Consider the following 23,470-nt stretch of genomic DNA (forward strand, 5'->3'; position numbering starts at 1 on the left):
AGTAGAGATCAGCGTCTCTGTACAGATCACTATTATATGTATCGTTACTTGTATGGACAGTAGAGATCAGCGTCTCTGTACAGATCACTATTATATGTATCGTTACTTGTATGGACAGTAGAGATCAGCGTCTCTGTACAGATCACTATTATATGTATCGTTACATGTATGGACAGTAGAGATCAGCGTCTCTGTACAGATCACTATTATATGTATCGTTACTTGTATGGACAGTAGAGATCAGCGTCTCTGTACAGATCACTATTATATGTATCATTACTTGTATGGACAGTAGAGATCAGCGTCTCTGTACAGATCACTATTATATGTATCGTTACATGTATGGACAGTAGAGATCAGCGTGTCTGTACAGATCACTATTATATGTATCATTACTTGTATGGACAGTAGAGATCAGCGTCTCTGTACAGATCACTATTATATGTATCATTACTTGTATGGACAGTAGAGATCAGCGTCTCTGTACAGATCACTATTATATGTATCGTTACATGTATTGACAGTGGAGATCAGCGTCTCTGTACAGATCACTATTATATGTATAGTTACATGTATGGGCGGTAGAGATCAGCGTCTCTGTACAGATCACTATTATATGTATCGTCACTTGTATGGACAGTAGAGATCAGCGTCTCTGTACAGATCACTATTATATGTATTATTACTTGTATGGACAGTAGAGATCAGCGTCTCTCTACAGATCACTATTATATGTATCGTTACTTGTATGGACAGTAGAGATCAGCGTCTCTCTACAGATCACTATTATATGTATCCTTACATGTATGGACAGTAGAGATCAGCGTCTCTGTACAGATCACTATTATATGTATCGTTACTTGTATGGACAGTAGAGATCAGCGTCTCTGTACAGATCACTATTATATGTATCATTACTTGTATGGACAGTAGAGATCAGCGTCTCTGTACAGATCACTATTATATGTATCGTTACATGTATGGACAGTAGAGATCAGCGTCTCTGTACAGATCACTATTATATGTATCGTTACATGTATGGACAGTAGAGATCAGCGTCTCTGTACAGATCACTATTATATGTATCATTACATGTATGGACAGTAGAGATCAGCGTCTCTGTACAGATCACTATTATATGTATCGTTACTTGTATGGACAGTAGAGATCAGCGTCTCTGTACAGATCACTATTATATGTATCATTACTTGTATGGACAGTAGAGATCAGCGTCTCTGTACAGATCACTATTATATGTATCATTACATGTATGGACAGTAGAGATCAGCGTCTCTGTACAGATCACTATTATATGTATCATTACATGTATGGACAGTAGAGATCAGCGTCTCTGTACAGATCACTATTATATGTATCGTTACTTGTATGGACAGTAGAGATCAGCGTCTCTGTACAGATCACTATTATATGTATCATTACTTGTATGGACAGTAGAGATCAGCGTCTCTGTACAGATCACTATTATATGTATCGTTACATGTATGGACAGTAGAGATCAGCGTGTCTGTACAGATCACTATTATATGTATCATTACTTGTATGGACAGTAGAGATCAGCGTCTCTGTACAGATCACTATTATATGTATCATTACTTGTATGGACAGTAGAGATCAGCGTCTCTGTACAGATCACTATTATATGTATCGTTACATGTATTGACAGTGGAGATCAGCGTCTCTGTACAGATCACTATTATATGTATAGTTACATGTATGGGCGGTAGAGATCAGCGTCTCTGTACAGATCACTATTATATGTATCGTCACTTGTATGGACAGTAGAGATCAGCGTCTCTGTACAGATCACTATTATATGTATTATTACTTGTATGGACAGTAGAGATCAGCGTCTCTCTACAGATCACTATTATATGTATCGTTACTTGTATGGACAGTAGAGATCAGCGTCTCTGTACAGATCACTATTATATGTATCGTTACTTGTATGGACAGTAGAGATCAGCGTCTCTGTACAGATCACTATTATATGTATCGTTACATGTATTGACAGTAGAGATCAGCGTGTCTGTACAGATCACTATTATATGTATCATTACTTGTATGGACAGTAGAGATCAGCGTGTCTGTACAGATCACTATTATATGTATCGTTACATGTATGGACAGTAGAGATCAGCGTCTGTACGGATCACTATTATATGTATCGTCACTTGTATGGACAGTAGAGATCAGCGTCTCTGTACAGATCACTATTATATGTATTATTACTTGTATGGACAGTAGAGATCAGCGTCTCTGTACAGATCACTATTATATGTATCGTTACTTGTATGGACAGTAGAGATCAGCGTCTCTGTACAGATCACTATTATATGTATCGTTACATGTATGGACAGTAGAGATCAGCGTCTCTGTACAGATCACTATTATATGTATCGTTACATGTATGGACAGTAGAGATCAGCGTCTCTGTACAGATCACTATTATATGTATCATTACATGTATGGACAGTAGAGATCAGCGTCTCTGTACAGATCACTATTATATGTATCGTTACTTGTATGGACAGTAGAGATCAGCGTCTCTGTACAGATCACTATTATATGTATCATTACTTGTATGGACAGTAGAGATCAGCGTCTCTGTACAGATCACTATTATATGTATCATTACATGTATGGACAGTAGAGATCAGCGTCTCTGTACAGATCACTATTATATGTATCGTTACCTGTATGGAAAGTAGAGATCAGCGTCTCTGTACAGATCACTATTATATGTATCGTTACTTGTATGGACAGTAGAGATCAGCGTCTCTGTACAGATCACTATTATATGTATCATTACATGTATGGACAGTAGAGATCAGCGTCTCTGTACAGATCACTATTATATGTATCATTACATGTATGGACAGTAGAGATCAGCGTCTCTGTACAGATCACTATTATATGTATCATTACTTGTATGGACAGTAGAGATCAGCGTCTCTGTACAGATCACTATTATATGTATCATTACATGTATGGACAGTAGAGATCAGCGTCTCTGTACAGATCACTATTATATGTATCGTTACATGTATGGACAGTAGAGATCAGCGTCTCTGTACAGATCACTATTATATGTATCATTACATGTATGGACAGTAGAGATCAGCGTCTCTGTACAGATCACTATTATATGTATCGTTACTTGTATGGACAGTAGAGATCAGCGTCTCTGTACAGATCACTATTATATGTATCATTACATGTATGGACAGTAGAGATCAGCGTCTCTGTACAGATCACTATATGTATCGTTACATGTATGGACAGTAGAGATCAGCGTCTCTGTACAGATCACTATATGTATCGTTACTTGTATGGACAGTAGAGATCAGCGTCTCTGTACACGTCAGTAATATATGGATAACTAGTTTCCTCTAGTGTATACTGTAGACAGTTACTCTTCTATTGCTCTTGTCACAGTCAGTGACTGGCCGCTGATCACCCTCCTTTTCTACATTCCGTTAAATAACACTGACCACACATAATTACTACATTGAATGTTCGTACCCTTGGTCCCCGGCGCCATCCTCTTTGTCCTCTCACGTCTCTCTCACTTTTGATCCGCTCTTTTGCTTCAGCTAAAAACCAAAATGGCGGTGGCTTCAAATTTGGCGCTTTAAACTAAGAAACATTCAATAGCTGTCACTAAGTCACGCCTACTTTCGGAAACATCCATACTCTGTGAGGCTCCGTCGGCCATCTTTGCGTAGTCCGCAAGTCCTTTGCTTTTCTCTGAATCGTGTAGGCCGAATGTCAGTGTGAGGATTGTCCCCCAGGAGCCACCGTTCACGCGGTGTCGCTTGTTTGGAAACAGCGCAAAGGATTGTGGGTAGTCGAGCTGTGTGTAAGTGAGGAGAGGTATGTGCAGCGGCGGCTGCTCCATGGGATTGTATAGACTTTGTGTTGGTGGCGCAAATTCTGATTTAACCCCATTTTATCCAGTCCGTCTTCTTACGCTTCAGATGTTATTTTGCTATTTCGCACTTGAACCAGAGCCCCATGTTCGTAATGAATTGATTTGGCTTTTCAGTGGTTTAATCTTTGATTTGGGACTTACTAGTCGCAGAAAGTATTATATTTTTATTTTAATGTTCTGTTTCAGTTCCTATGATTTTTTCCATGCTGGGACTACACGCAGACATTTTGCAGCACGCCAGCTTCAGTTTCAATTATTGTGTGACTCGCTTCAAGCAGCGTTGTTACTAACTAGTGAGATTTACGCACAATTTACATTTAGAACAGTCATAAATCAGAGGGAACGTAACATGAAAAACAACCATTCTCACAGAAAAAGCGACAGAACATGATATAGTGTTCATGGTGAACGCCGTTCTACAAAACTAAGGCCTTGTTCACACAGTGCAGAGTTAATGCAGATTTTGCATGAATTTTTTAAGCCAAAACCAGGAATGAAATATAGACAGAAGAAATAAATAAAGTAAGGCCTTGTAAGTCTCCTCTCATGAAAACAATTCTGGTTTTGGCCTAAAAATCTGAAGGAAAATCTGCACTGTGTGACCAAGGCCTGGAGTCTTTTTGAATGGGCAGATTAACTGCCCGTAATGAGCGCTGATTGACAATGCAGGAAGTCGATTGGCACTGGTTTACTTTCATTTTCAGTAGACAATACCATATAACGGACCGTGTCAGTGCGGCTTGCGCTGTGTTCCCTCCCGTGAGAACACAGACCGGTGGTTCTGCAGAGGGCGCTCTCTGTGTGTGATCTCGCAGGTGTGAACACAGCGCAAGCCGCCCTGACACTGTCCGTAGCTGATTGGACAGTGTCAGAGCAAAGACATCACGCCCCCTTGCCATTTAGTTGGATAGAAACGCCCCATTGACCGTTCAGGGGCTTATTTACATATCGGGCGCCAAATATAACAGCACCGATATGTAAATAATGGAGGAAGATAGGATTTTTTTTTAAAGTGAGACCGTGTTTGTGAAGCCCTGCCTATTACATGCTGCACATGTATGGGCAGGTGAAAGGTTCTCTTTAAGGTAATGGCATTGATAAGTGTGCCCAATGTATTCCTAAGAACAACTCCTCTCCTGATCTGTCGCACTACACAGAGTCAATTAACCCCAACCAGGCTGTTTTCCCATTATAAGCATTGATGGCATATTGTCATCAATCTGATCAGTTGGAGTCCAATCACTGGGAACCCCACCGATGCCTGGAAGGAAGGGGCTCAATGCACTAGGCAAAGCACATTGGCCGCTTTGGGTTTTATCTGGCATTGCAACACCAGTTCATTCAAGGGATGGTGATGTGTGGCACTTCTTACAAAGTCCCAGATCATGAGCAGCGATGACAACAACCTGGTCACAGTGCTTTGCCTAGTACCCTTTAATATCCTTCAGTGTCTGTGGTGGGAAAATCTCTCCTAAATGAAAGGAAAACCATGTTGTGGAGACCTCTCCTTCCTGCACCTTGGCCCCTTCAAAGTCCTCGGTTATAGGATAAAACAGCAGTAAGATCTCACCTGAGTTCCCTGAAAAAGTCTCCCTTTTACGAGGAGAAATGTCCTGATTATGGTTTGCAGAGATCAGGAGGGTTGAGCACAATCGGGCAGATTTAGAATAGATTCACACATGGCACCATAACGTCTGCAAACCTTATCAATGGAACGCTTTGTTGCAGTAAAAAAAAAAAATGGTTGACCCCAGCCTTCAAGGAGAAATCCAGTCAAAAATATCTTCTGATCTGTGATCCTTGATCACTACTGATTTCTAGGCAGCATTAATAGGGACAGAACCGTTTTAAGGCATCATGCACATGGACCCCCAAGCAGTTGTGTACTACCGATCCATATCAGACTCCGTGTGCCACCATATAATGCTCTACTGGGTATCCTATCTATGGAGCTATGATACCCGAACAGCAATGCTCCTAGTAGAGAAAAACTCTGTACATACGGCATCCGATGGGGCATGCCACCATCTTTTTCTGGCGGATATGTAGAGCTCAGACAGAAAATACCACCATATGAATTTTGATGTACAGTAAACTGCCCATGCACCTATATGGGTTCCCTATTACAGCTCCGTATAATACTGTGTGCACGAGACCTAATATATGTCAATATGTAATTTTTATTGTAATTAGGTCCCATGATGTATAGTTTCCAAAATTCATTTTTACTTCTCGAGTGGAAGCTTACGTGTCACATGACTGTGTATAACTGACACTTGTGGGAAAGACATCAGTGATGACATCATTTTTGTGCAGTTCCACCTCCATTGACGTATTCTCACTGCTGCTGCTCCGCATCTGACAAATTGTCATCTTTTCCTTATGTGTTCTCCAATATCTATGTGGCAGTTTGACGAAACGCTATGCAGCAAATCTGAGTAAAACTGATCTTCTGATATGTCCTAGATACACGTGGGAATATCACATTGGTGAGGTCTGAGACCCAGGACCGCCACTGTGTAACCAAAATGAAAGGGCTCTAGAGAGCAATCCATCCCCTGTGTTAAATGGTCATAGGTTTCTGTTATTAAACATTGATCTGAATAGACCATCAGGTAGAAGGTTGATGTTGGCATGTTTTCCTGTTCCTTTGAATATTTTTCAGCCATGAGTAAAAGGAATCAAGTCTCCTATGTGAAGCCTGCAGAGCCGTCTTTCCTGAAAAAGTTTAAGAATGATGTTGGCTACAAAGAAGGGCCGACGGTGGACACCAAGGTATGCGTTTCCTATGTTCACCTTACATTATTGTTTTTTTTTTAGCAGAAACATCGCTTACTGACTCTAGGAGTTGTTGGTGTTTAGTCTACAGCTACAAGTATTTCTTCTGTCTAGATAATATAACTTCTGTGAACAGTATTTCACTTTTATATCAGTGCAGTATCTTCAATGATGGGGTAAAATTCCTTTATTTTTCAAGTCTTTCATTCATTTTTATTTCCTGCAATTTGAAACGCTATCCAAATCATAACATTTCAGCAGTTTTGGCACCAGAGCGGCTCTTTCTACTGTTACTGTCGACCAGTCGGAAAGTGTCTCTGGTGTCCCTAGTATTTACACCAACAAATAATCAGGCTCGTTCTTGGCAAACAGTGAGGATTAGAAAGTGGTTATTTAGGACATGAAAGACTTAGGGCATAGGTGGGGAACCTTTTTTCTGCCAAAGGCCATTTTGATATTTATAATATCATTTGCGGGCCGTACAAAATTATCAACTTAATAATGCCCCCCTACAGTATAATGCCCCCATAGCAGACCACCTCAGTATAATGCCCCCATAGCTGTCCCACAGTATAATTCCCCTACAGCTGCCCCCACAGTATATTGCCACCTTAAGCTGCCACATACAGTATAATGCCCCCCATAGATGCCCCATACAGTATAATGCCCACATACAATATAATGCCCCCCATAGCTATCCCATACAGTATAATGCCCCTCTTAGCTGTCCCATACAGTATAAAGCCCCCCTTAGCTGTCCCATACCCAGTATAATGCCCCCATAGGTATGTTTCTAAAAGAAAAATAATCTAACTACTTACCTATCCCCATTCCCACGACAGGTGGAAGATCCTTGTCCTCTGCGCTGTGCTGTGAATGACTCGGCGCAGAGAGGCGCGATGACGTCACTACATCGCGCCTGCCTGCACCGAGCCGCTCACAGCACAGTGAATGCTGGCGCAAAGATCCAGCTTTGAACCCAACTGACTGTGTGTCCTGCGGACGCAGATTCAGTTGGAAGCGAGACCAGCACGGTCAGCGCTGTGTAGCAATGGGGGCCCTGCTGACACTCCAGGCTTAGGGGTCTGGTCGCATTTGCGACCCCTATAGCTACGCCACTGCTGGACCGGGAGTGGACCAGTCCGGTCACCCGACCTTACGTCACTGGCTCAGGTCAGGTGACCGGACTGGGCCACACTTGGGCTGGCACAGTCCAGTCATCTGACCTGACCATACGTCACTGGCTCAGGTCAGGTGACAGGACTGATCCACTCTTGGGCCGGCACGCACCGACCTCACTCAGACTGCCGCTGCCATCATTGGCTCCTAAATTTGAGTGAGGTCGGGCCGGACCAAATGATCGCGCGGGCCTTATACGGTCCGTGAGCCGGACTTTCCCCACCCCTGACTTAGGGGAATGTAACACCGTTTCTATGAGAGCTTTCTGTCATAAAAATTCAGCAAACTACCCAAAAGTCGCAAAACTTTGGACTTTTGGCCTGTTTTCCGCGTTCTCAATGCTTTTCAAAAAAGTGGGCAGAGCTTATTAAAAGGGGGCTTAGCCACCACGGTGCTACACATTTACTATAATTTGGTATTAATTAACTGACCTAAACTGTGGCGGAAATCTACGCCAGCTCCTGGCTGGCGTACATTTTAATCAATGCTTCACAGACAGGCGCAGATGCGACAAATTTTATTAAGAGGCTTTATAAATTTGTTGCATCTTACTCCAACTTGATTTTAAATTAAGACTGGCACATGTAGTGAGTCCAGTGTATTTCTGTTAGATGCTGCTTCTTACCTCCTCCTGTGTAAAAACTGATACAAGCAGGAGACAGGATGAGCTGCATCATATAGGGATACACTGAGACTGCAGTCCTATGTCACAGATCTATCACTTGCTTCACTTAGATAGGACTCTGAGCAGAGAAAGTGCAGTGTGATGAGACTCCGCCCCTCTGCAAGGCCAGACGCATCATGGGAAATGTAGGCTGCATTAGGGAAACCATATCAGAGCTGAAGAAGGAACCAAAATGGTAGACAACCCATAAATGGCACATCAACTAGAACAGATCTACACAAGAGCCTCCAGAGTATTCTTTAACCTGTTCCCGCGCGTCAGGTCAGCAGTGGTGGTCCGGTCTTAGTCCCTCTCATATCACCATCATCTATATGTGTATGTATATCTTCTGTTAACACATGTATACTTACTGCAATGCGCATTTGTTACTAGTAACTTAGTATTACCTCTGAATACAAACTCTATATGTGCTGACTGGCTTGATTGTACTTGTAATTCTTCTGAAGGAACTTGAAACTGTGCATTTACTTGGATCATCCATTATTTCTGTTAGGACCCATGCACACGACCGTAGCCATGTGCACGGCCGTGATTTTCGGGTCGGCCGACAGCGGACTGTCAGCCGCGAGCCGCCCGTAAATCGCAGAAAACTGCCATAATAAGACATGTCCGTTCTTTCTGCGGTGCGGGCTCCCGGGCCATGCACAGACCGTAAAAACTACGGTCGTGTGCATGGCCCCATAGAAATGAATGGGGCCGCAATTCTCCCGTGGATTTTCGGGGGGAATTGCGGCCGCCAAAGCACGTTCGGGTGCATGGGGCCTTAGGGCTCTGTGCTTTCTGTTTTTAACTAATGTTTATGTATTTTATGGTTCATTAACTCCTTCCTGACATCCGCCGTATATATACGGCGCTGTCGGGAAGGGCTTCCCGCGAAGAGCAGTACCATTACGTTGCGGTAATAGTGCAGGCTCAGGAGTTGAGCCTGCACCATCACCATCGGGTGCCAGCTGTATGTTACAGCTGGCACCCTGAGGTATCGGCCAGGACCGGAGCTAGCATCTGATCCAACCGATTAACTCCTCAGATGCTGCGTTCAATAGAGATCGCAGCATGTGAGGAGTTTTTAGCCACCGGCACCTCAGCAACGTGATCGCTGGGTTGCCGATTGCTGCAAAGGCGATCGGAGGCCTAATACTTACCGCCCGGTCTGCCAGCAATGGAAGTCTCCTATGCCCTGCTCGGCGGCGGGGCCTAAAAGGCTTCCAGTACCATCGGCAAGATGGCGCCAGCTCAGCCTCCGGCTCAGAAGCTGAGCCGGCGTCATCAGCAGTGGGTGTCTGCTGTATGTTACAGCGGACACCCCGATGTATCGGCAGGAACCGGAGCTAGCTCAGATTCCTGCCATTAACCCCATAGATGCAGCGATCCAATGCAATCGCTGCATCAAAGTGGTTTGTAGCAAATCGGCAGCCTGCTATTCGATGGCAAGGCTGCCAACTGCTACTATGGCAACAGGAGGCCTAACAATGGCCTTCTGTCTGCCGTTACGGAAGCCGATTAGACCCCGATCGGAGTCTAATCGGCTTGCTGTCAGTGAATAACTGACAGTTCTAATACATTGCACTTCATAGGTAGTGCAATGTATTAGAACATCTATCAAACAGTTGGACCTTCAAGTCCCCTAGTGGGACGAAATAAAAGTTGTAAAAAATAAGTTTCAATTAATAACATAAAACACAATCGCCCTTTTTCCCTTATCAAGTCATTTATTATTGTAAAAATAATAATAAAACAATACATATTTGGTATCGCCACATCCGTAACGACCTGAACTATAAAAAATATGATGTTATTTGTCCCTCGCAGTGAACGCCGTGAAAAAAAACCTAGAAAATATTGCCAGAATTGCTTTTTTTTTGGTCGCTTTGTCTTCCAAAAATTGAAATAAAAAGTGATCAAAAAGTCGCATGTATCCAAAAATGGTGTCTATAAAACTATAGCTCGTCTCGCAAAAAAACAAGCCCTCATACAGCTCCATCGACTAAAAAATTAAAAAGTTATGACTCTTACAACTTGGAGACAGAAAAAATACATTGTTTTTTACAAAAGTTTTATTTTATTGTGCAAAAAGTTGTAAAACATAAAAAAGTGCTATAAATTAGGTATCGCCGGAATCAGACTGACCCGCAGAATGAAGGTAACATGTAATTTATATCGCATGGTGAACGCTGTATAAAAAAAAACTATGCCAGAGTTGCAGTTTTTTGATTACCTTGACTCCCAAAAAAAAGGATGACAAGTGATCAAAAAGTCGCATGTTCCCCAAAATGATACCAATAATAACTACAGCTCATCCTACAAAAAAACAGCCCTCATACCACTACGTCTATGAAAAAAATAAAATTAGTTAAGGCTCCATGTCTGGAAAGAAAAATATGCAGTTATGCAGACCGAGGGGAACATTTCTTCTGTTTCAAGAGGCGATTTTATCAAGGCCCTAAAATTAGGGAACCAGGAAGGGTAGGGCCCAAACATATCTGCTAGAAGCGAGGGCGCCCGTATTATACCGGAACAACACTTCCCAGCAAAATTCCCCAAACTGCAAAGGTGCGGAGTGTAGACCGAATGGGAGAGAAGTAAGAACACCATTTATCAGTGCGACACTGGCCTGTGCAGAAAGGATTGCTTCACAGCGTAACAAATATCTATGTATTATTTTATTGTTTATGCCATTATTACCCCATCAACACCTGACTATGGTCCTAATATACTCTGCCCAGCTTACATGTACCCCCACATTATAAACTGAAACACCAGTAAAACTCCAAACAAACTACCAAGCTAAATCCACGCTCCAAAAGCTAAATGGCGCTCCTTCCCTTCTGAGCTCTACAGTGTGCCCAAACAGCAGTTTACTTCCACATACATGGCATCGCCATACCTGGGAGAACCCTTTTAACAATTTTTGGTGTGTGTGTCTCCAGTGGCACAAGCTGGGCACTACATATTTCCCACTGAAATGTCACATCTAGGGAAATATTTTAATTTTACTTTGCACCACCCGCAGCGCAATCATTTATGTAAAAGACCTGTGGAGTGAAAATGCTCACGGCACCCCTTAATAAATGCCTTGAGGGGTGTAGTTTCCAAAATGGGGGTCACTTCTCAGCGGTTTCTTTTATTATTTCACATCAGAGCTCTGCAATTTTGAACCAATACTGTGTGAGTTGCCAAATTAGGCCTCAACTTCGCATTGTACTCTCTCACTCCTGAGCCCTGTTGATAGTCCAGGTAAAAGATTAGTGCCCCATGTAGGATGATTCTAAAACTGGGAAACAGCATAATAATTAGAGAGGTGTCTTGTTATGGTGGCACAAGCTGGGCACCACATATTGGCATATCTATGGAAAAAATAAAATTTTCACTCTGCAACATCGAGTGCAGACTAATTTCTGCAAAACACATGCGGGGTTAAAATGCTCGCTACACCCCTAGGTGAATACCTTGAGGGGTGTAGTTTCCAAAATGGGGTCACTTGTGGGGGGTTTCCATGGTTTTGGTCCCACAGGGGCTTTGCAAATGCGACATAGTGCCCAAAAACCAATCCAGCAAACTCTGCACTCCAAGTCAAATGGCGCTCCTTCCTTTCGGAGTCCTGCCGTGTGCCCAAACAGCAGTTTACCCCAACATTGGGTATTGCCGTACTCGGGATAAAATGCTTTATAAACGTTGTTCTTTTTTTCCTTTATTTCTTGAGAAAATGCAAAAATTTGAGCTAAAGCTACGTCTTATTGAAGAAAAAGGATTTTTTTTTATTTTCACTGCCCAATCCTAATAAAATCAATGAAACATATGTGGGGTCAAAATCGCACTACACCCCTAGGTGAATACCTTGAGGGGTGTAGTTTCCAAAATGGAGTCACTTTTGAGGGGTATCCATTGTTTTAGCCCCACAAGTGCTTTGCAAATGTGACATGGCAACCAGAAACCAATCCAGCAAAATCTGTACTCCAAAAGCCAAATGGCACTCCTTCCCTTCTGAGCCCTACTGTGTGCCCAAACAGCAGTTTATGACCACATATCGGGTATTGCCGTACTCAGGAGAAATTGCTTTACAAACTTTGTGGGTCTTTTATTTATTGAGAAAATGAAAAATTTTGAGATAAAGCTACGTCTCATTGAAGAAAAAGGATTTTTTTATTTTAACTGCCCAATCCTAATAAAATCTATAAAACACCTGTGGGGTCAAAATGCTCACTACACCCACAGATGAATTCCTCAAGGGGTGTAGTTTCCAAAATGGGGTCAATTGTGGGAGGTTTCCACTGTTTTGTCCCTTTGGGGGCTATGCAAATGTGACATGGCCTCCGCAAACCATTCCTGCTAAATTTGAGCTCCAAAAGCCAAATGGTGCTCTTTCCCTTCTAAGCCCTGCTGTGTGTCCAAACAGCCATTTAGAACTACATGTGGGGTGTTGTTTTAATCGGGAGAAATTGCTTTACAAATGTGGTGGTGCTTTTTTTCCTTTAGTCCTTGTGGAAATGAGAAAAAATTAGCTAAACCTACATTTGCTTTGAAAGAATGTAGATTTTAATTTTCACGGCCTACTTCCAATAATTTCTGCAAAAAACCTGCGGTGTCAAAATGCTCACCATACCCCTAGATAATTTCCAAGAGGGGTCTAGTTTCCCAAATGGGGTCACTTTTGGGGGATTTCCACTGTTGTGGCACCGCAAGAGCCCTTCAAACCTGACATGGTGCCTAAAATATTTTCTAATAAAAAGGAGGCCCCAAGACTCACTAGGTGCTCCTTTGCTTCTGAGGCCGGTGCTTCAGTCCTTTAGCACAGTAGGGCCACATGTGGAATATTTCTAAAAACTGCAGACTCTGGGCAATAAATATTGATTTGCATTTCTCTGGTAAAACCTTCTGTGTTACAAAAAAAATGGATTAAAAATGAATTTCTGCAAAAAAAATGTTTGTAAATTTCACCTCTACTTTGCTTTAAAGGGAATGTGTCGCTAGAATTTGTTTTTGTTTTTCTAGTTAAACAATTATTATTTACGTGATTACACATTGTTTTAATTTTTTCACAAGTCAGGAAATATTATAAATTAGATTCTAATTTATAACATTTCAATGTGCTGGCCACTAGAGGGAGAAGTTCCCAAAATTGCAGCATGGTCAATGTGGTAAAGCAACCTCATTGCTTTATGCTGCAAATTTGGGGTAGACCCACTCTCTCTAGTGTCCTCACACAATCCTCCCTCCCTTATTCTGGCTAGTGCCAGGAGAAGGAGGGGTTTGAATCTTCAAACCTCCTACACTGTGTGCCACCATTTTCTGAGCGACTGCACAGTGTAGGAGGATTAGATACAGTGCTCAGCAGACAGTATAACACGAACATAATACACACATCACATACACGAACATAAATTACCTTTTCCTGCCTTCGTTTCCATGAACATATGGCCGGAATCCGCGGCCGGAAATCTTTCTTACTCTCCAGCAGCGGCTTCCAGTCCACATGAAAATGGCGCCGGATTTGGTCTGTGTGGGAGCGGCGCATGCGCCGTTCCCACACAGACTGCATGCGCTTCAGAGAATGGAACGGCTCCCGTTCGCATTTTCTATGGGGTTGTATGTGCCGTATTCCATCTCTGTATGTGTCGTTAATCGACACATACAGAGATGAAAAAAAAATGGCAGCCCTAATAGAGAAGTAAAAGTAAGAACAAAGTAAAAAGTAGAACATGAGAACACAAATAAATAAAATGTATGTTAATATCATATTAAAAGCAATATGATACAAAAAAATAAATTAATTTCATGACACCTTCCCTTTAATTTCTGTGAAACGTCTGAAGGGTTAAGAAACTTTCTAAATGCTGTTTTGAATACTTTGAGGGGTGAAGTTTTTTAAAATGGGGTGACTTATTTGTGGTTTCTAATATATAGGCCCCTCAAAGCCACTTCACATCTGAACTGGCCCCTGTAAAAAAGCCTTTTGAAATTTTCTTGAAAATGTGAGAAATTGCAGCTAACGTTCTAAGCCTTGTAACGTCCTAGAAAAATAAAACGATATTCAAAAAACGATGCTGATCTAAAGTAGACCTATGGGGGATGTTAATTCGCAACAATTTTGTGTGCTATAACTGCCTGTCTTACAAGCAGATACGTTAAAATTTAGAAAAAACTAATTTTTGCAATTTTACACTAAATTTTGGTGTTTTTTCACAATTAAATACTGAATGTATCGAGCAAATTTTGCCAGTAACAAAGTCCAGTGTGTCACGAGAAAACAGTCTCAGAATCGATTGGATAGGTGAAAGCATTCCGAAGTTATTACCACTTAAAGTGAAAAGTGAGATTTGAAAAATGAGGCTCTGTCGGGAAGGTCAAAAGTGGCCAAAGTGGGAAGGGGTTAATAAAGTATCTTTTGTATACTTTTCAATATGTGGTCGTGATCTTTTCTGGGTTGGATTATCATCGATTCACTATGACCTGTTATGTTATGGGGCTTTTGCTCTGTTTTGCTAATATTTATGTATTGTAGTATATCGTGCTTTTACCAGCTCCTGTTAAGGCCGTGAGATCGCTCCATACTTACCCTTCCTGGCTATGATGTAACTGTACGTTGAATGCCGGGAAGGGGTTAACACTTGAATACTCAATGCAACAAAATAATTAAATGTTCTCTAGGTATCTGGCTATAGGCGTAAAAGATTTTTCCATGATACAATTATTCCTTTTCTTTTTTTGCAATTGTAATGCTTATCAGGAAAGAGGCGTACATGAGCAGATAATTCCCAAGATATACATTTATTTTACATTTTTTCCTTTCATGAGAAATATTGGGCCCCACATGCATTTTTCATTGGCTACACTAAAGAAAAACTATATGTTCCTAGAATTTACCAATAATGACCAAGAAAAATCTTGAAAGCATGAATGATACGTGTTCTGACCATTAGAGCAGATTTCCATCAGTTGGAATTTATTGTTTTAGTGTCACTTTCAATGGTGAAATTGTTTGTATTGTTCGCAGAAATCATGGCAAATCTAATGGGGTGTTCCAAGTCCCCACAAAAATTAGCTAGATGCAGGGAGTGTGATAAAATAACAAAAGAAACATTACTCACCCAGTATATCCTCTGCTGCTTCAGTGCCGCCGATTCCATGGTTCCACTGGTATTTGTTATCTGTCCTGCAGTGATGACATGCCGTCTACTTACACATAACCACTGCATCACCACTAAGGCCCGTGATTGACTACAGTGGACAGTCAGCACTTTATCGCTGCAGGACCGCTAACAAAGACCATTAGGACCTGGACCTTTATCGAATGGGGGTCATCCGACCCCTGTCCCCTGATACCAGGCAGGGACTATGTGAAGAGCTGGCCAAGCATTCGCACGGCTTTCTCTATTATGTTCTCTGGGAGTTATGGAAACAGTCGAGGTACTCTTGCTCGGCTTATTCCGTCAGCGCCATCAACTTTGAATGGAGCAGCAGGGTGCATGCATAACCAACAAGCTCCTCCTCATTGTGATTGTTCAGTGAGGTCGAATAGGGGGCTCGGTACCCCAGTTCTAGTGATCGGTGGGGGTCCTAGTGATCAGAAATGTATTATCTGTCCTGTGTATAGGGGATGTAAATTGGGAGGGAAGCGCCTTTTAAAATCAGTCCAAAAACAGAAAATAATCCTCCTATACCCCAGTGGGTATAAAATAAGTGATTTTCCTTATTAAACATAAAGCAGATCCCACACTCTGTTACTTGCCTCAGCAGATATTTTCATATATATTAGTTGTAGTCAGAAATGGTTTAGTTGCTTGTAATTTTGTATTCATTATGTCCATCCTTCAATGGATATTGAATGGTAATCTGTACTTTTTGTATTGACTTATCACCTTTGGGTGGACTTGTGCTCGCTCATACTTGGTAGCAATCACAAGTGCGGTATAAATCATGGTGGGGGGTTCTGTGCCTCTAACAGAGCAGTTGGATTTCAGACTGTCTCAGGCTTGTATACAATGCAGATAAGCTGCATCTTTGATTATAGCTCTATCCTGAAGAAGTAGAGTTAGAAAGGATTAAATAGGCTCTGTCATGACATTATAAGTGCCCCTTCTCCTACATAATATGATCGGCGCTGTAATGTAGCTAACCGTGTTTTTTATTGTGAAAAACAATAATTTTCGACCAAGTTATGGGAAATTTTAGATTTATGCTAATGACTTTCTAAATGCCCAACTGGGCGTTTTTTAACTTTTGACCAAGTGGGCATTGTAAAGAGAAGTCTATGACGCTGACCAATCAGCGTCATGCACTTCTCTCCATTCATGTCCATTTGTACTCTGCACAGAGTGATCTCGTGAGATCATGCTGTGCTGTTACATACACCCACGTTAACTTTACTGAAGTGTCTTGAGAGTGAATAGACATTGCCTCCAACCGGGACGCGATGTCTATTCACACTCCCGACACTTCGGTAAAGTTTTTGTGGGACTTAATCACACATCATAGCTGTGCTGTCATTCATAGCGTGATCTCACGAGATCACGCTGTGCAGCTATTAAGTCCCACACAAACTTTAAAGACGTGTCGGGAGTGTGAATAGACATCACGTCCTGGTTGGAGGTGATGTCTATTCGCTCTCAAGACACTTCAGTAAAGTTAATGTGGGAGTATGTAACAGCACAGCAAGATCACGCTGTGCTGAATACAAATGGACATGAATGGAGAGAAGTGTATGACGCGAATTGGTCACTGATTGGTCAGCGTCATACACTTCTCTTTACAACGCCTACTTGGTCAAAAGTTAAAAAACGCCCAGTTGGGCATTAAAAAAGTAAATAACATAAATCATCTAAAATTGCTCATAACTTGAAAAAATGATGGTTTTTCAAAATAAAAACACTTATCTACATTACAGCGCCGATCAGATTATTTTTTTTTCTTTATCAAAGATTTTTATTTTGAAAATATAAAATACATAACAGCATACAGGTTTCATAAATTTGTAAACTTCACACGCAGTGCAATATAACTACTTCAATATCGCATAAAATATACAGAGACATAGAAACAGCAGTAGGGGGTAGCCTCCTATTCAGTAAGCAAAGCTAAATAAGAATGCAATGAAAATAGTACCATAAGTGCAGCAGAAATAGTGCATTATTTAGGGAAGCCAGTCCCCACAGTTGGATAAGAATTGTCGCATATAAGTGCACATTATACTTTAGACTAACACAGACACAAGACAACAAGGGGAAACACATACGGACCTAGTACGCAAAAAGTAGGCTTATATAGGTGTTCAAAAGAGGCCATCCAGCCAGAGAGGTAGATCATTACCACCCCGGAATCCAGACCACACTGCCCAAGTGCGGACAAAGAGCTCAGATTTACCCCGATCAGCAGACATCAACTCCTCCATCCTCATAATTCCGTTCACCTCCGTTACCCATTCCTTCAAGGAAGGTAGGTACAGTGCTGGACTTCCAATGACGAGGAATCACTGTTCTTGCTGCGGTCAAGAAATGCCGAAAGACACCCTTTTTGAGGTGTGGGAGTGATCCAGGAACCATGGAAAGTAAGCCAATGGAGGCCGAAATCTGAACCTCAGTATGAAAAAGTTTGTTACCAAGATCAAAAATTTTTCCCCAAAAGAGACGAAGCTTGGGACAATCCCACCAAATGTGCAGCATGGTTCTAGGAGCCTCCCCACACCTCCAGCACTCATCAGATACATTAGGGAATATCCTATGCAGCAAAGAAGGACAGCGGTACCATCTGGTGAGAATCTTAAAAAAATTTTCCTGGGCGAAGCACGAGGACGGTAGCTTATGCGCCAGGAAGAAAGATGTGCCCCACTCCTCAGCAGAGTGTAGCGCCGATCAGGTTATGTAGGAGATAGGGCACTATCTTGTGACAGAGCCTCTTTAAAGAAAGTAAATAGTGAACTGGTACTGATTTACAGAAAATTTGTAAGTCAAGAATTGGACATCCGCTTTAAGAAATGTGCAGGCAAGGATGTATATTGTCTTTACTCATACGTAAAAAGAAAAATATACTTCTAAAGTTTATGGTTTTTGGTTTACTTGCTCATTATGTGTTTTATTTCTTAGGAATGGTGGCAAAGGTGACATAATAAAATATTCAATATAGTCTTATGTTATTTACTGTTTCACCCCTACAGCGACAGGATCTTCCAGTATTGCCAGGTGACAGTGATGACAGTGATAAGGAGGATGAACTCCCACAGGTTGTGATGCTGAAGACGGGTGACCTGTCAGCAGAGGAGGTTATGGACATTAAACAACAATTTAAAAGTTCAAAAGGTTTGTAAATTAAACCTTTTTCTGTTTGTAGAAGTCCAATCTTATGAACTATGTTTTCTGAAGAGTAGACTCTTCTGAACAATGGTAGCATTTGGGTAAGTAACATTTTTGGGGAAATGTTGGGTTACATGGGTGTAGTCTAAACCTGAATTTTCCATTTTTACACTCTAAATTAAGTTAAATATTTATAAAGATAGAATGCCATGTGCATATAAGTTTTGCATGAAAAAGTTGTATGTATGTGTAAAAGGGATATATATATATATATATATATATATATCGGAACAGAAGACCAGTAACAGCACCAGGACTTCAATGTTGTGGAGATGTTGGTTTATTCACCACCAGGTGGAAAGAATGAGCAACGTTTCGGTTCGCACCTGAATCTTTCTCAATCTAATTAGGTGTGAACCGAAACGTTGCTTATTCTTTCCACTGCTTTGCTTTTCTTTCTACTTGCTTTGCTGCTACGTAAGTGTATACGACTCAGTAAATACGATTGTATAGTAAATGGTAATATTTATTACTAACAATAATCACACAGAACACAGTAACCGATCACTGTATAGTGTCGGTATACCCCAATACATAAAACACGTTAATATATACTGAATATACTCACACTATACGTAGTACAGTATAAACACGGTATCACAATCCTAATTATACCGCCACCCACTTACCTAAACATACATAGAAGTTACGTTACAATACAATACACATGCACATGCTCACTGTTTCTGTCCCACTCCCACCTAACAATAACTATCCCTGTACAGTAAGGGTTAATAGCAACGGTCACTAGGGACAGCAAGTGTTACCAGGGACAGCAGGAGGATAAAGGGTCAATGGGTTGCTATGTAGCAGGTAAATGGTGGGAAAGGGTTAAACAGGTACCAGGGGCTATGCAGGTAAACTCAGGGCCGCAAGGGGTAGTAGGGGAAATCAGGAACTCAGGGAACAGGGTATGGGAATGTGCAGGTGAGGAACTGGAGAGAAAGGGTTACTTAGGGTGTATAGGGGAGAAGATACTTAGCAGTTCATGTGGTCCAAGTTGGTGTGTCTTCAGGTAGGCAGGAAAAGAGAGACCAGGAGGGAAGGGGAGTCCGTTGGGAGCAGGGAATAAGAGAGAGAGGTTTGGGACCGTTTGTCCTTTTAAACCCTCCCGTGCACATCTGTGTGACATCACATGCTCATGCACGTGCAAGGCGGGGAGGACATGTGCTTATGGCTACTTCATGGAATACCATTACCTGGTGAGGGGGGGGGGGGACGGGAGGGCAGCTTGTGTGAATGCATTGGATGTGTCTAATGTCTTCTCCCCCAGAGGGCAGAGATACACACCCAAATAATATCTGACATAGAAAACACTTCCCTTTACAGTACGCTAAACCTACAAATTAGGGCTCATGCACATAGCTTGTATGAGGGCACAAAGACTCCCTATGGGTATGCTGCTATGTGGCACCTTTGGGAGGCACTGTATTCTCCCTTCGAAGCAAATGCCATAATTTTCTTTTTCGCTTTTTTCATTCATAAAGAAATAGGGATTTAAAAAAAAAAACACCTTTTATACAACTGTGTGCATGAGCTCCTCTTGCTGATCCTCTCCACCATTGGCTGGGTACTGACATAGGAGGCATAGTACTGGCTGTACTGATTCTATTTTAGATCGTGCACAAGAGGACATTTTCTCAGCCTAAACCTTCCAAACACCTATAGAAGAGACGAAAAACAGAAAATGGTACCCTTCTAGGACACATATAGAAAGGTTTTTATTTCAAATGGGTATTCCCATCTAATACTGTTATGGTATATCATTAGTATATGCCACGACATTATGATTGATGGGTGGCCGGCAACTTGGACCCCCGCCAATCATGAGAATGAAGGGGCTGAGATCCCTTCGGCTTATTCTCTACACATCGGTGCTCCTAGCCGCCTGCTGTGCAGGGAACTGCAATAAGTGAATGGTGCTGTGTGGTAGTACCATGCACAGCGGGTGGCTGAGTGTTGATGTGCAGGGTAAATCTGTGCAGGAGCATCTGCGCTTTAACCCCTTCCCGCCGCAGCCATTTTTCAGATTTTCATTTTTGTTTTTTCATCCCCCACCTTCCAAAAGTCATAACTTTTATTTTTCTATCAATTATCCTATGAGGGCTTGATTTTGCAGGACGAGTTGTAGTTTTTCGTAGAACCATTTATTGTGCCATATAATGTACCAGGAAACAGGGAAAAAAAAAACGCGATTCCTCCATGGTTTTTTGCCCTTCGTTTTTACGGAATTCACTGTGCAATTAAAACAACATGTTAACATTATTCTGTGGGTCAATACGACTACGGCGATACCAAATATATATAGTTTTTTCTATATTTTACTACTTTTACAAGTAAAAACCTAAGTGTAAAAAATAAAATTTATTTTGTATCGACAAATTCTTAGAGCCATAACTTTTTTATTTTTCTGTCGATTTTAAGTGGTATGAGGGCTTATTTTTTGTGGGATAAGCTGTAGTTTTAATGATACCATTTTGGGGTACATGCGACGTTTTGATCACTTTTTATTAAATTTTTTGTGGGAGATGAGGTGACCAAAAAAGAGCGATTCTGGCGGTTTACATTTTTTTTTTTTTGAACGGCGTTCACCGTGCGGGTTAAATAGTGATATATTGTAATATAGTGACAGCGGCATCTAATGTGTTTGACAGAGGGAGGGAGCTCCCTCTGTCACCCGATCGGCGCCCCCGCAAACAAATCGCGGGTCGCCGTCGGGTTTCCATGACAGCCGGGGGTCTAACAAAGACCCCCAGGTCTGTCTTCAGCAACTGCCTGTTATGCGATGCCGGAGGCATGACCTAACAGGTTGCCTGTCCGTTTTACACTGACAGGCAATAATGCTTTGGTATACGAAGTATACCAAAGCATTATATATGCGATCGGCACATCGCATAGTGAAGTCCCCTGGTGGGACTTAAAAAAAAAATGTCAATCAGTTAAATAAAGTTTGTGGAAAAAATAAAAATAAAATTACAGTCAAAATCAAATAAAACTTTATTCAGTAAAAGTGTCAAAACAAATAACACATATATGGTATCCCCGCGATCGTAACAACTTGACCAATAAAATGAACACATTAATTAAACCGCCGGATGAACGCCGTGCAAAAAACAACGGAAAAATTCTCTCTTATCTCCCATTCCCCCCATAAAAAATAAAATAAAAGTTAATCTATAAGTCCTATGTACCCCAAAATAGTACTAATGAAAACTACACATTGGCCCGCAAAAATCAAGCCCACATACGGCCACATCGACGGAAAAATTAAAAAATGACGGCTCTTGGAACGCGGCGATAATTTTTTCTAAAAGGGTTTTTATTGTGCAAACGTAGGAAAACATATAAAACCTTTACATATTTGGTATCCCCGTAATCATGCCGACCCATAGAATAAAGTTAACATGTTATTTACGCTGCATAGTAAACGGCGTAAATTTATAACGTGAAAATTAATGCTGGAATAGCTGCTTATTTTCAATTCTCTCCTAAAAGAAAGTTAATAAAAGTTCATCAATATATTTGTAAGCATCTAAAAATGGTACAATTACAAAATACAACTCGTCCCGCAAAAAACAAGCCCTTATACGGCTATGTCGACGGAATAAAAAAAAAGTTACGACTCTTGGAATGCGACCATGAAAAAAAAAAAATAATCCTTGGTCATTAACGTGCAAAATGGCCCGGTCATTAAGGGGTTAAACTGAATCTTTGTCTTGCAACATGGCACAGAACAGGATCATGGAAGAGGATGATTATCACAAGTACATTTTTAAAACTTTAGAGTCTCTCTAAAGATTTGTCACACTTTGTGTTTACAAAACCATTTTAGTCATATATTTTTCCCCCCTTAATCTTGATTTACTATAGATGAGGTACCAGCCCCTACAGATGGAAAGATTTTATTTAAAAAGCCAACAAAACGTTCAACTGGTGACAAGTTTACAGGTATAAATGCATCTTCCAGCAAGAAAAAGAAGCATGAAGAAAACAAGGACTCAACATCTACGAAATCCATCCAAAAACAAGTGCGAAATTCCAGCTTACTTTCTTTTGATGATGATGAGGATGAAGATTAGATCATAAATGAGAAATTACTGGATTTTTTTTTACATTTTATTTAAGAACTGTAACCCCTTCTTTGAAAATTCTGTGTTCAAACAATTATGTATTGCACTATATTTTCCAGATTTTTGTTTTCTATTAAATGATTTCCTTTTATCTATTGCGAATAGTGCTCTTTATATAAAAAATTGTCCACTTACATACTTCAGGTATAAGTAGAATAAAAAGACCATTAATGGCCTGTTCTCATCAGCATCGGGTTTCCGTTCATCAGTTCATCTACCTTTCCGTCGGTGGAACCGATGAACGGAAGGCCGAGCGGAAACCACAGCTTCTGTTTGCATTACTGTTGATTTCAATGGTAATGCTTCCATTGCAATTAGTTTCCCTTTGTTTCCGTTCCATACGTTTTCTGTTTACTTTTGCGGAAACAATAGCGTAGTCGACTAACCGAACCCGATGCTGATG

At 41.2% G+C, this 23,470-nt stretch overlaps 2 protein-coding genes across 4 annotated transcripts in view; one reads left to right on the forward strand and one right to left on the reverse strand.

The window, feature by feature from the left end:
* The window catches only part of KIF15 (kinesin family member 15), an 89,691-nt gene extending 85,839 nt beyond the window's left edge, over nucleotides 1-3,852 (reverse strand). For both annotated transcript variants that reach the window (XM_075827077.1, XM_075827078.1), the window contains exon 1: nucleotides 3,544-3,852. In XM_075827077.1, the coding sequence (XP_075683192.1) occupies nucleotides 3,544-3,562 (19 nt within the window). In that variant the 5' untranslated portion in view covers nucleotides 3,563-3,852. The remainder of the gene's footprint in view (nucleotides 1-3,543) is intronic.
* Nucleotides 3,783-23,158, forward strand: KIAA1143 (KIAA1143 ortholog). Of its 2 annotated transcripts, none has more exons than XM_075827080.1 (4): nucleotides 3,783-3,880; nucleotides 6,618-6,727; nucleotides 18,742-18,883; nucleotides 22,808-23,158. In XM_075827080.1, the coding sequence occupies exons 2-4, from the start codon at nucleotides 6,620-6,622 to the stop codon at nucleotides 23,014-23,016; spliced, it is 459 nt and encodes a 152-aa protein (XP_075683195.1). In that variant the 5' UTR covers nucleotides 3,783-3,880; nucleotides 6,618-6,619; the 3' UTR covers nucleotides 23,017-23,158. The 2 variants fall into 2 exon arrangements, with proteins under 2 accessions (XP_075683195.1, XP_075683194.1); XM_075827079.1 differs by having other exon boundaries at nucleotides 3,793-3,894.
* The last annotated feature ends 312 nt before the right edge of the window (nucleotides 23,159-23,470 follow it).

Source organism: Rhinoderma darwinii, chromosome 5 (genome assembly GCF_050947455.1).
Source record: "Rhinoderma darwinii isolate aRhiDar2 chromosome 5, aRhiDar2.hap1, whole genome shotgun sequence".
In the NCBI taxonomy this organism is placed as follows: Eukaryota; Metazoa; Chordata; class Amphibia; order Anura; family Rhinodermatidae; genus Rhinoderma; species Rhinoderma darwinii.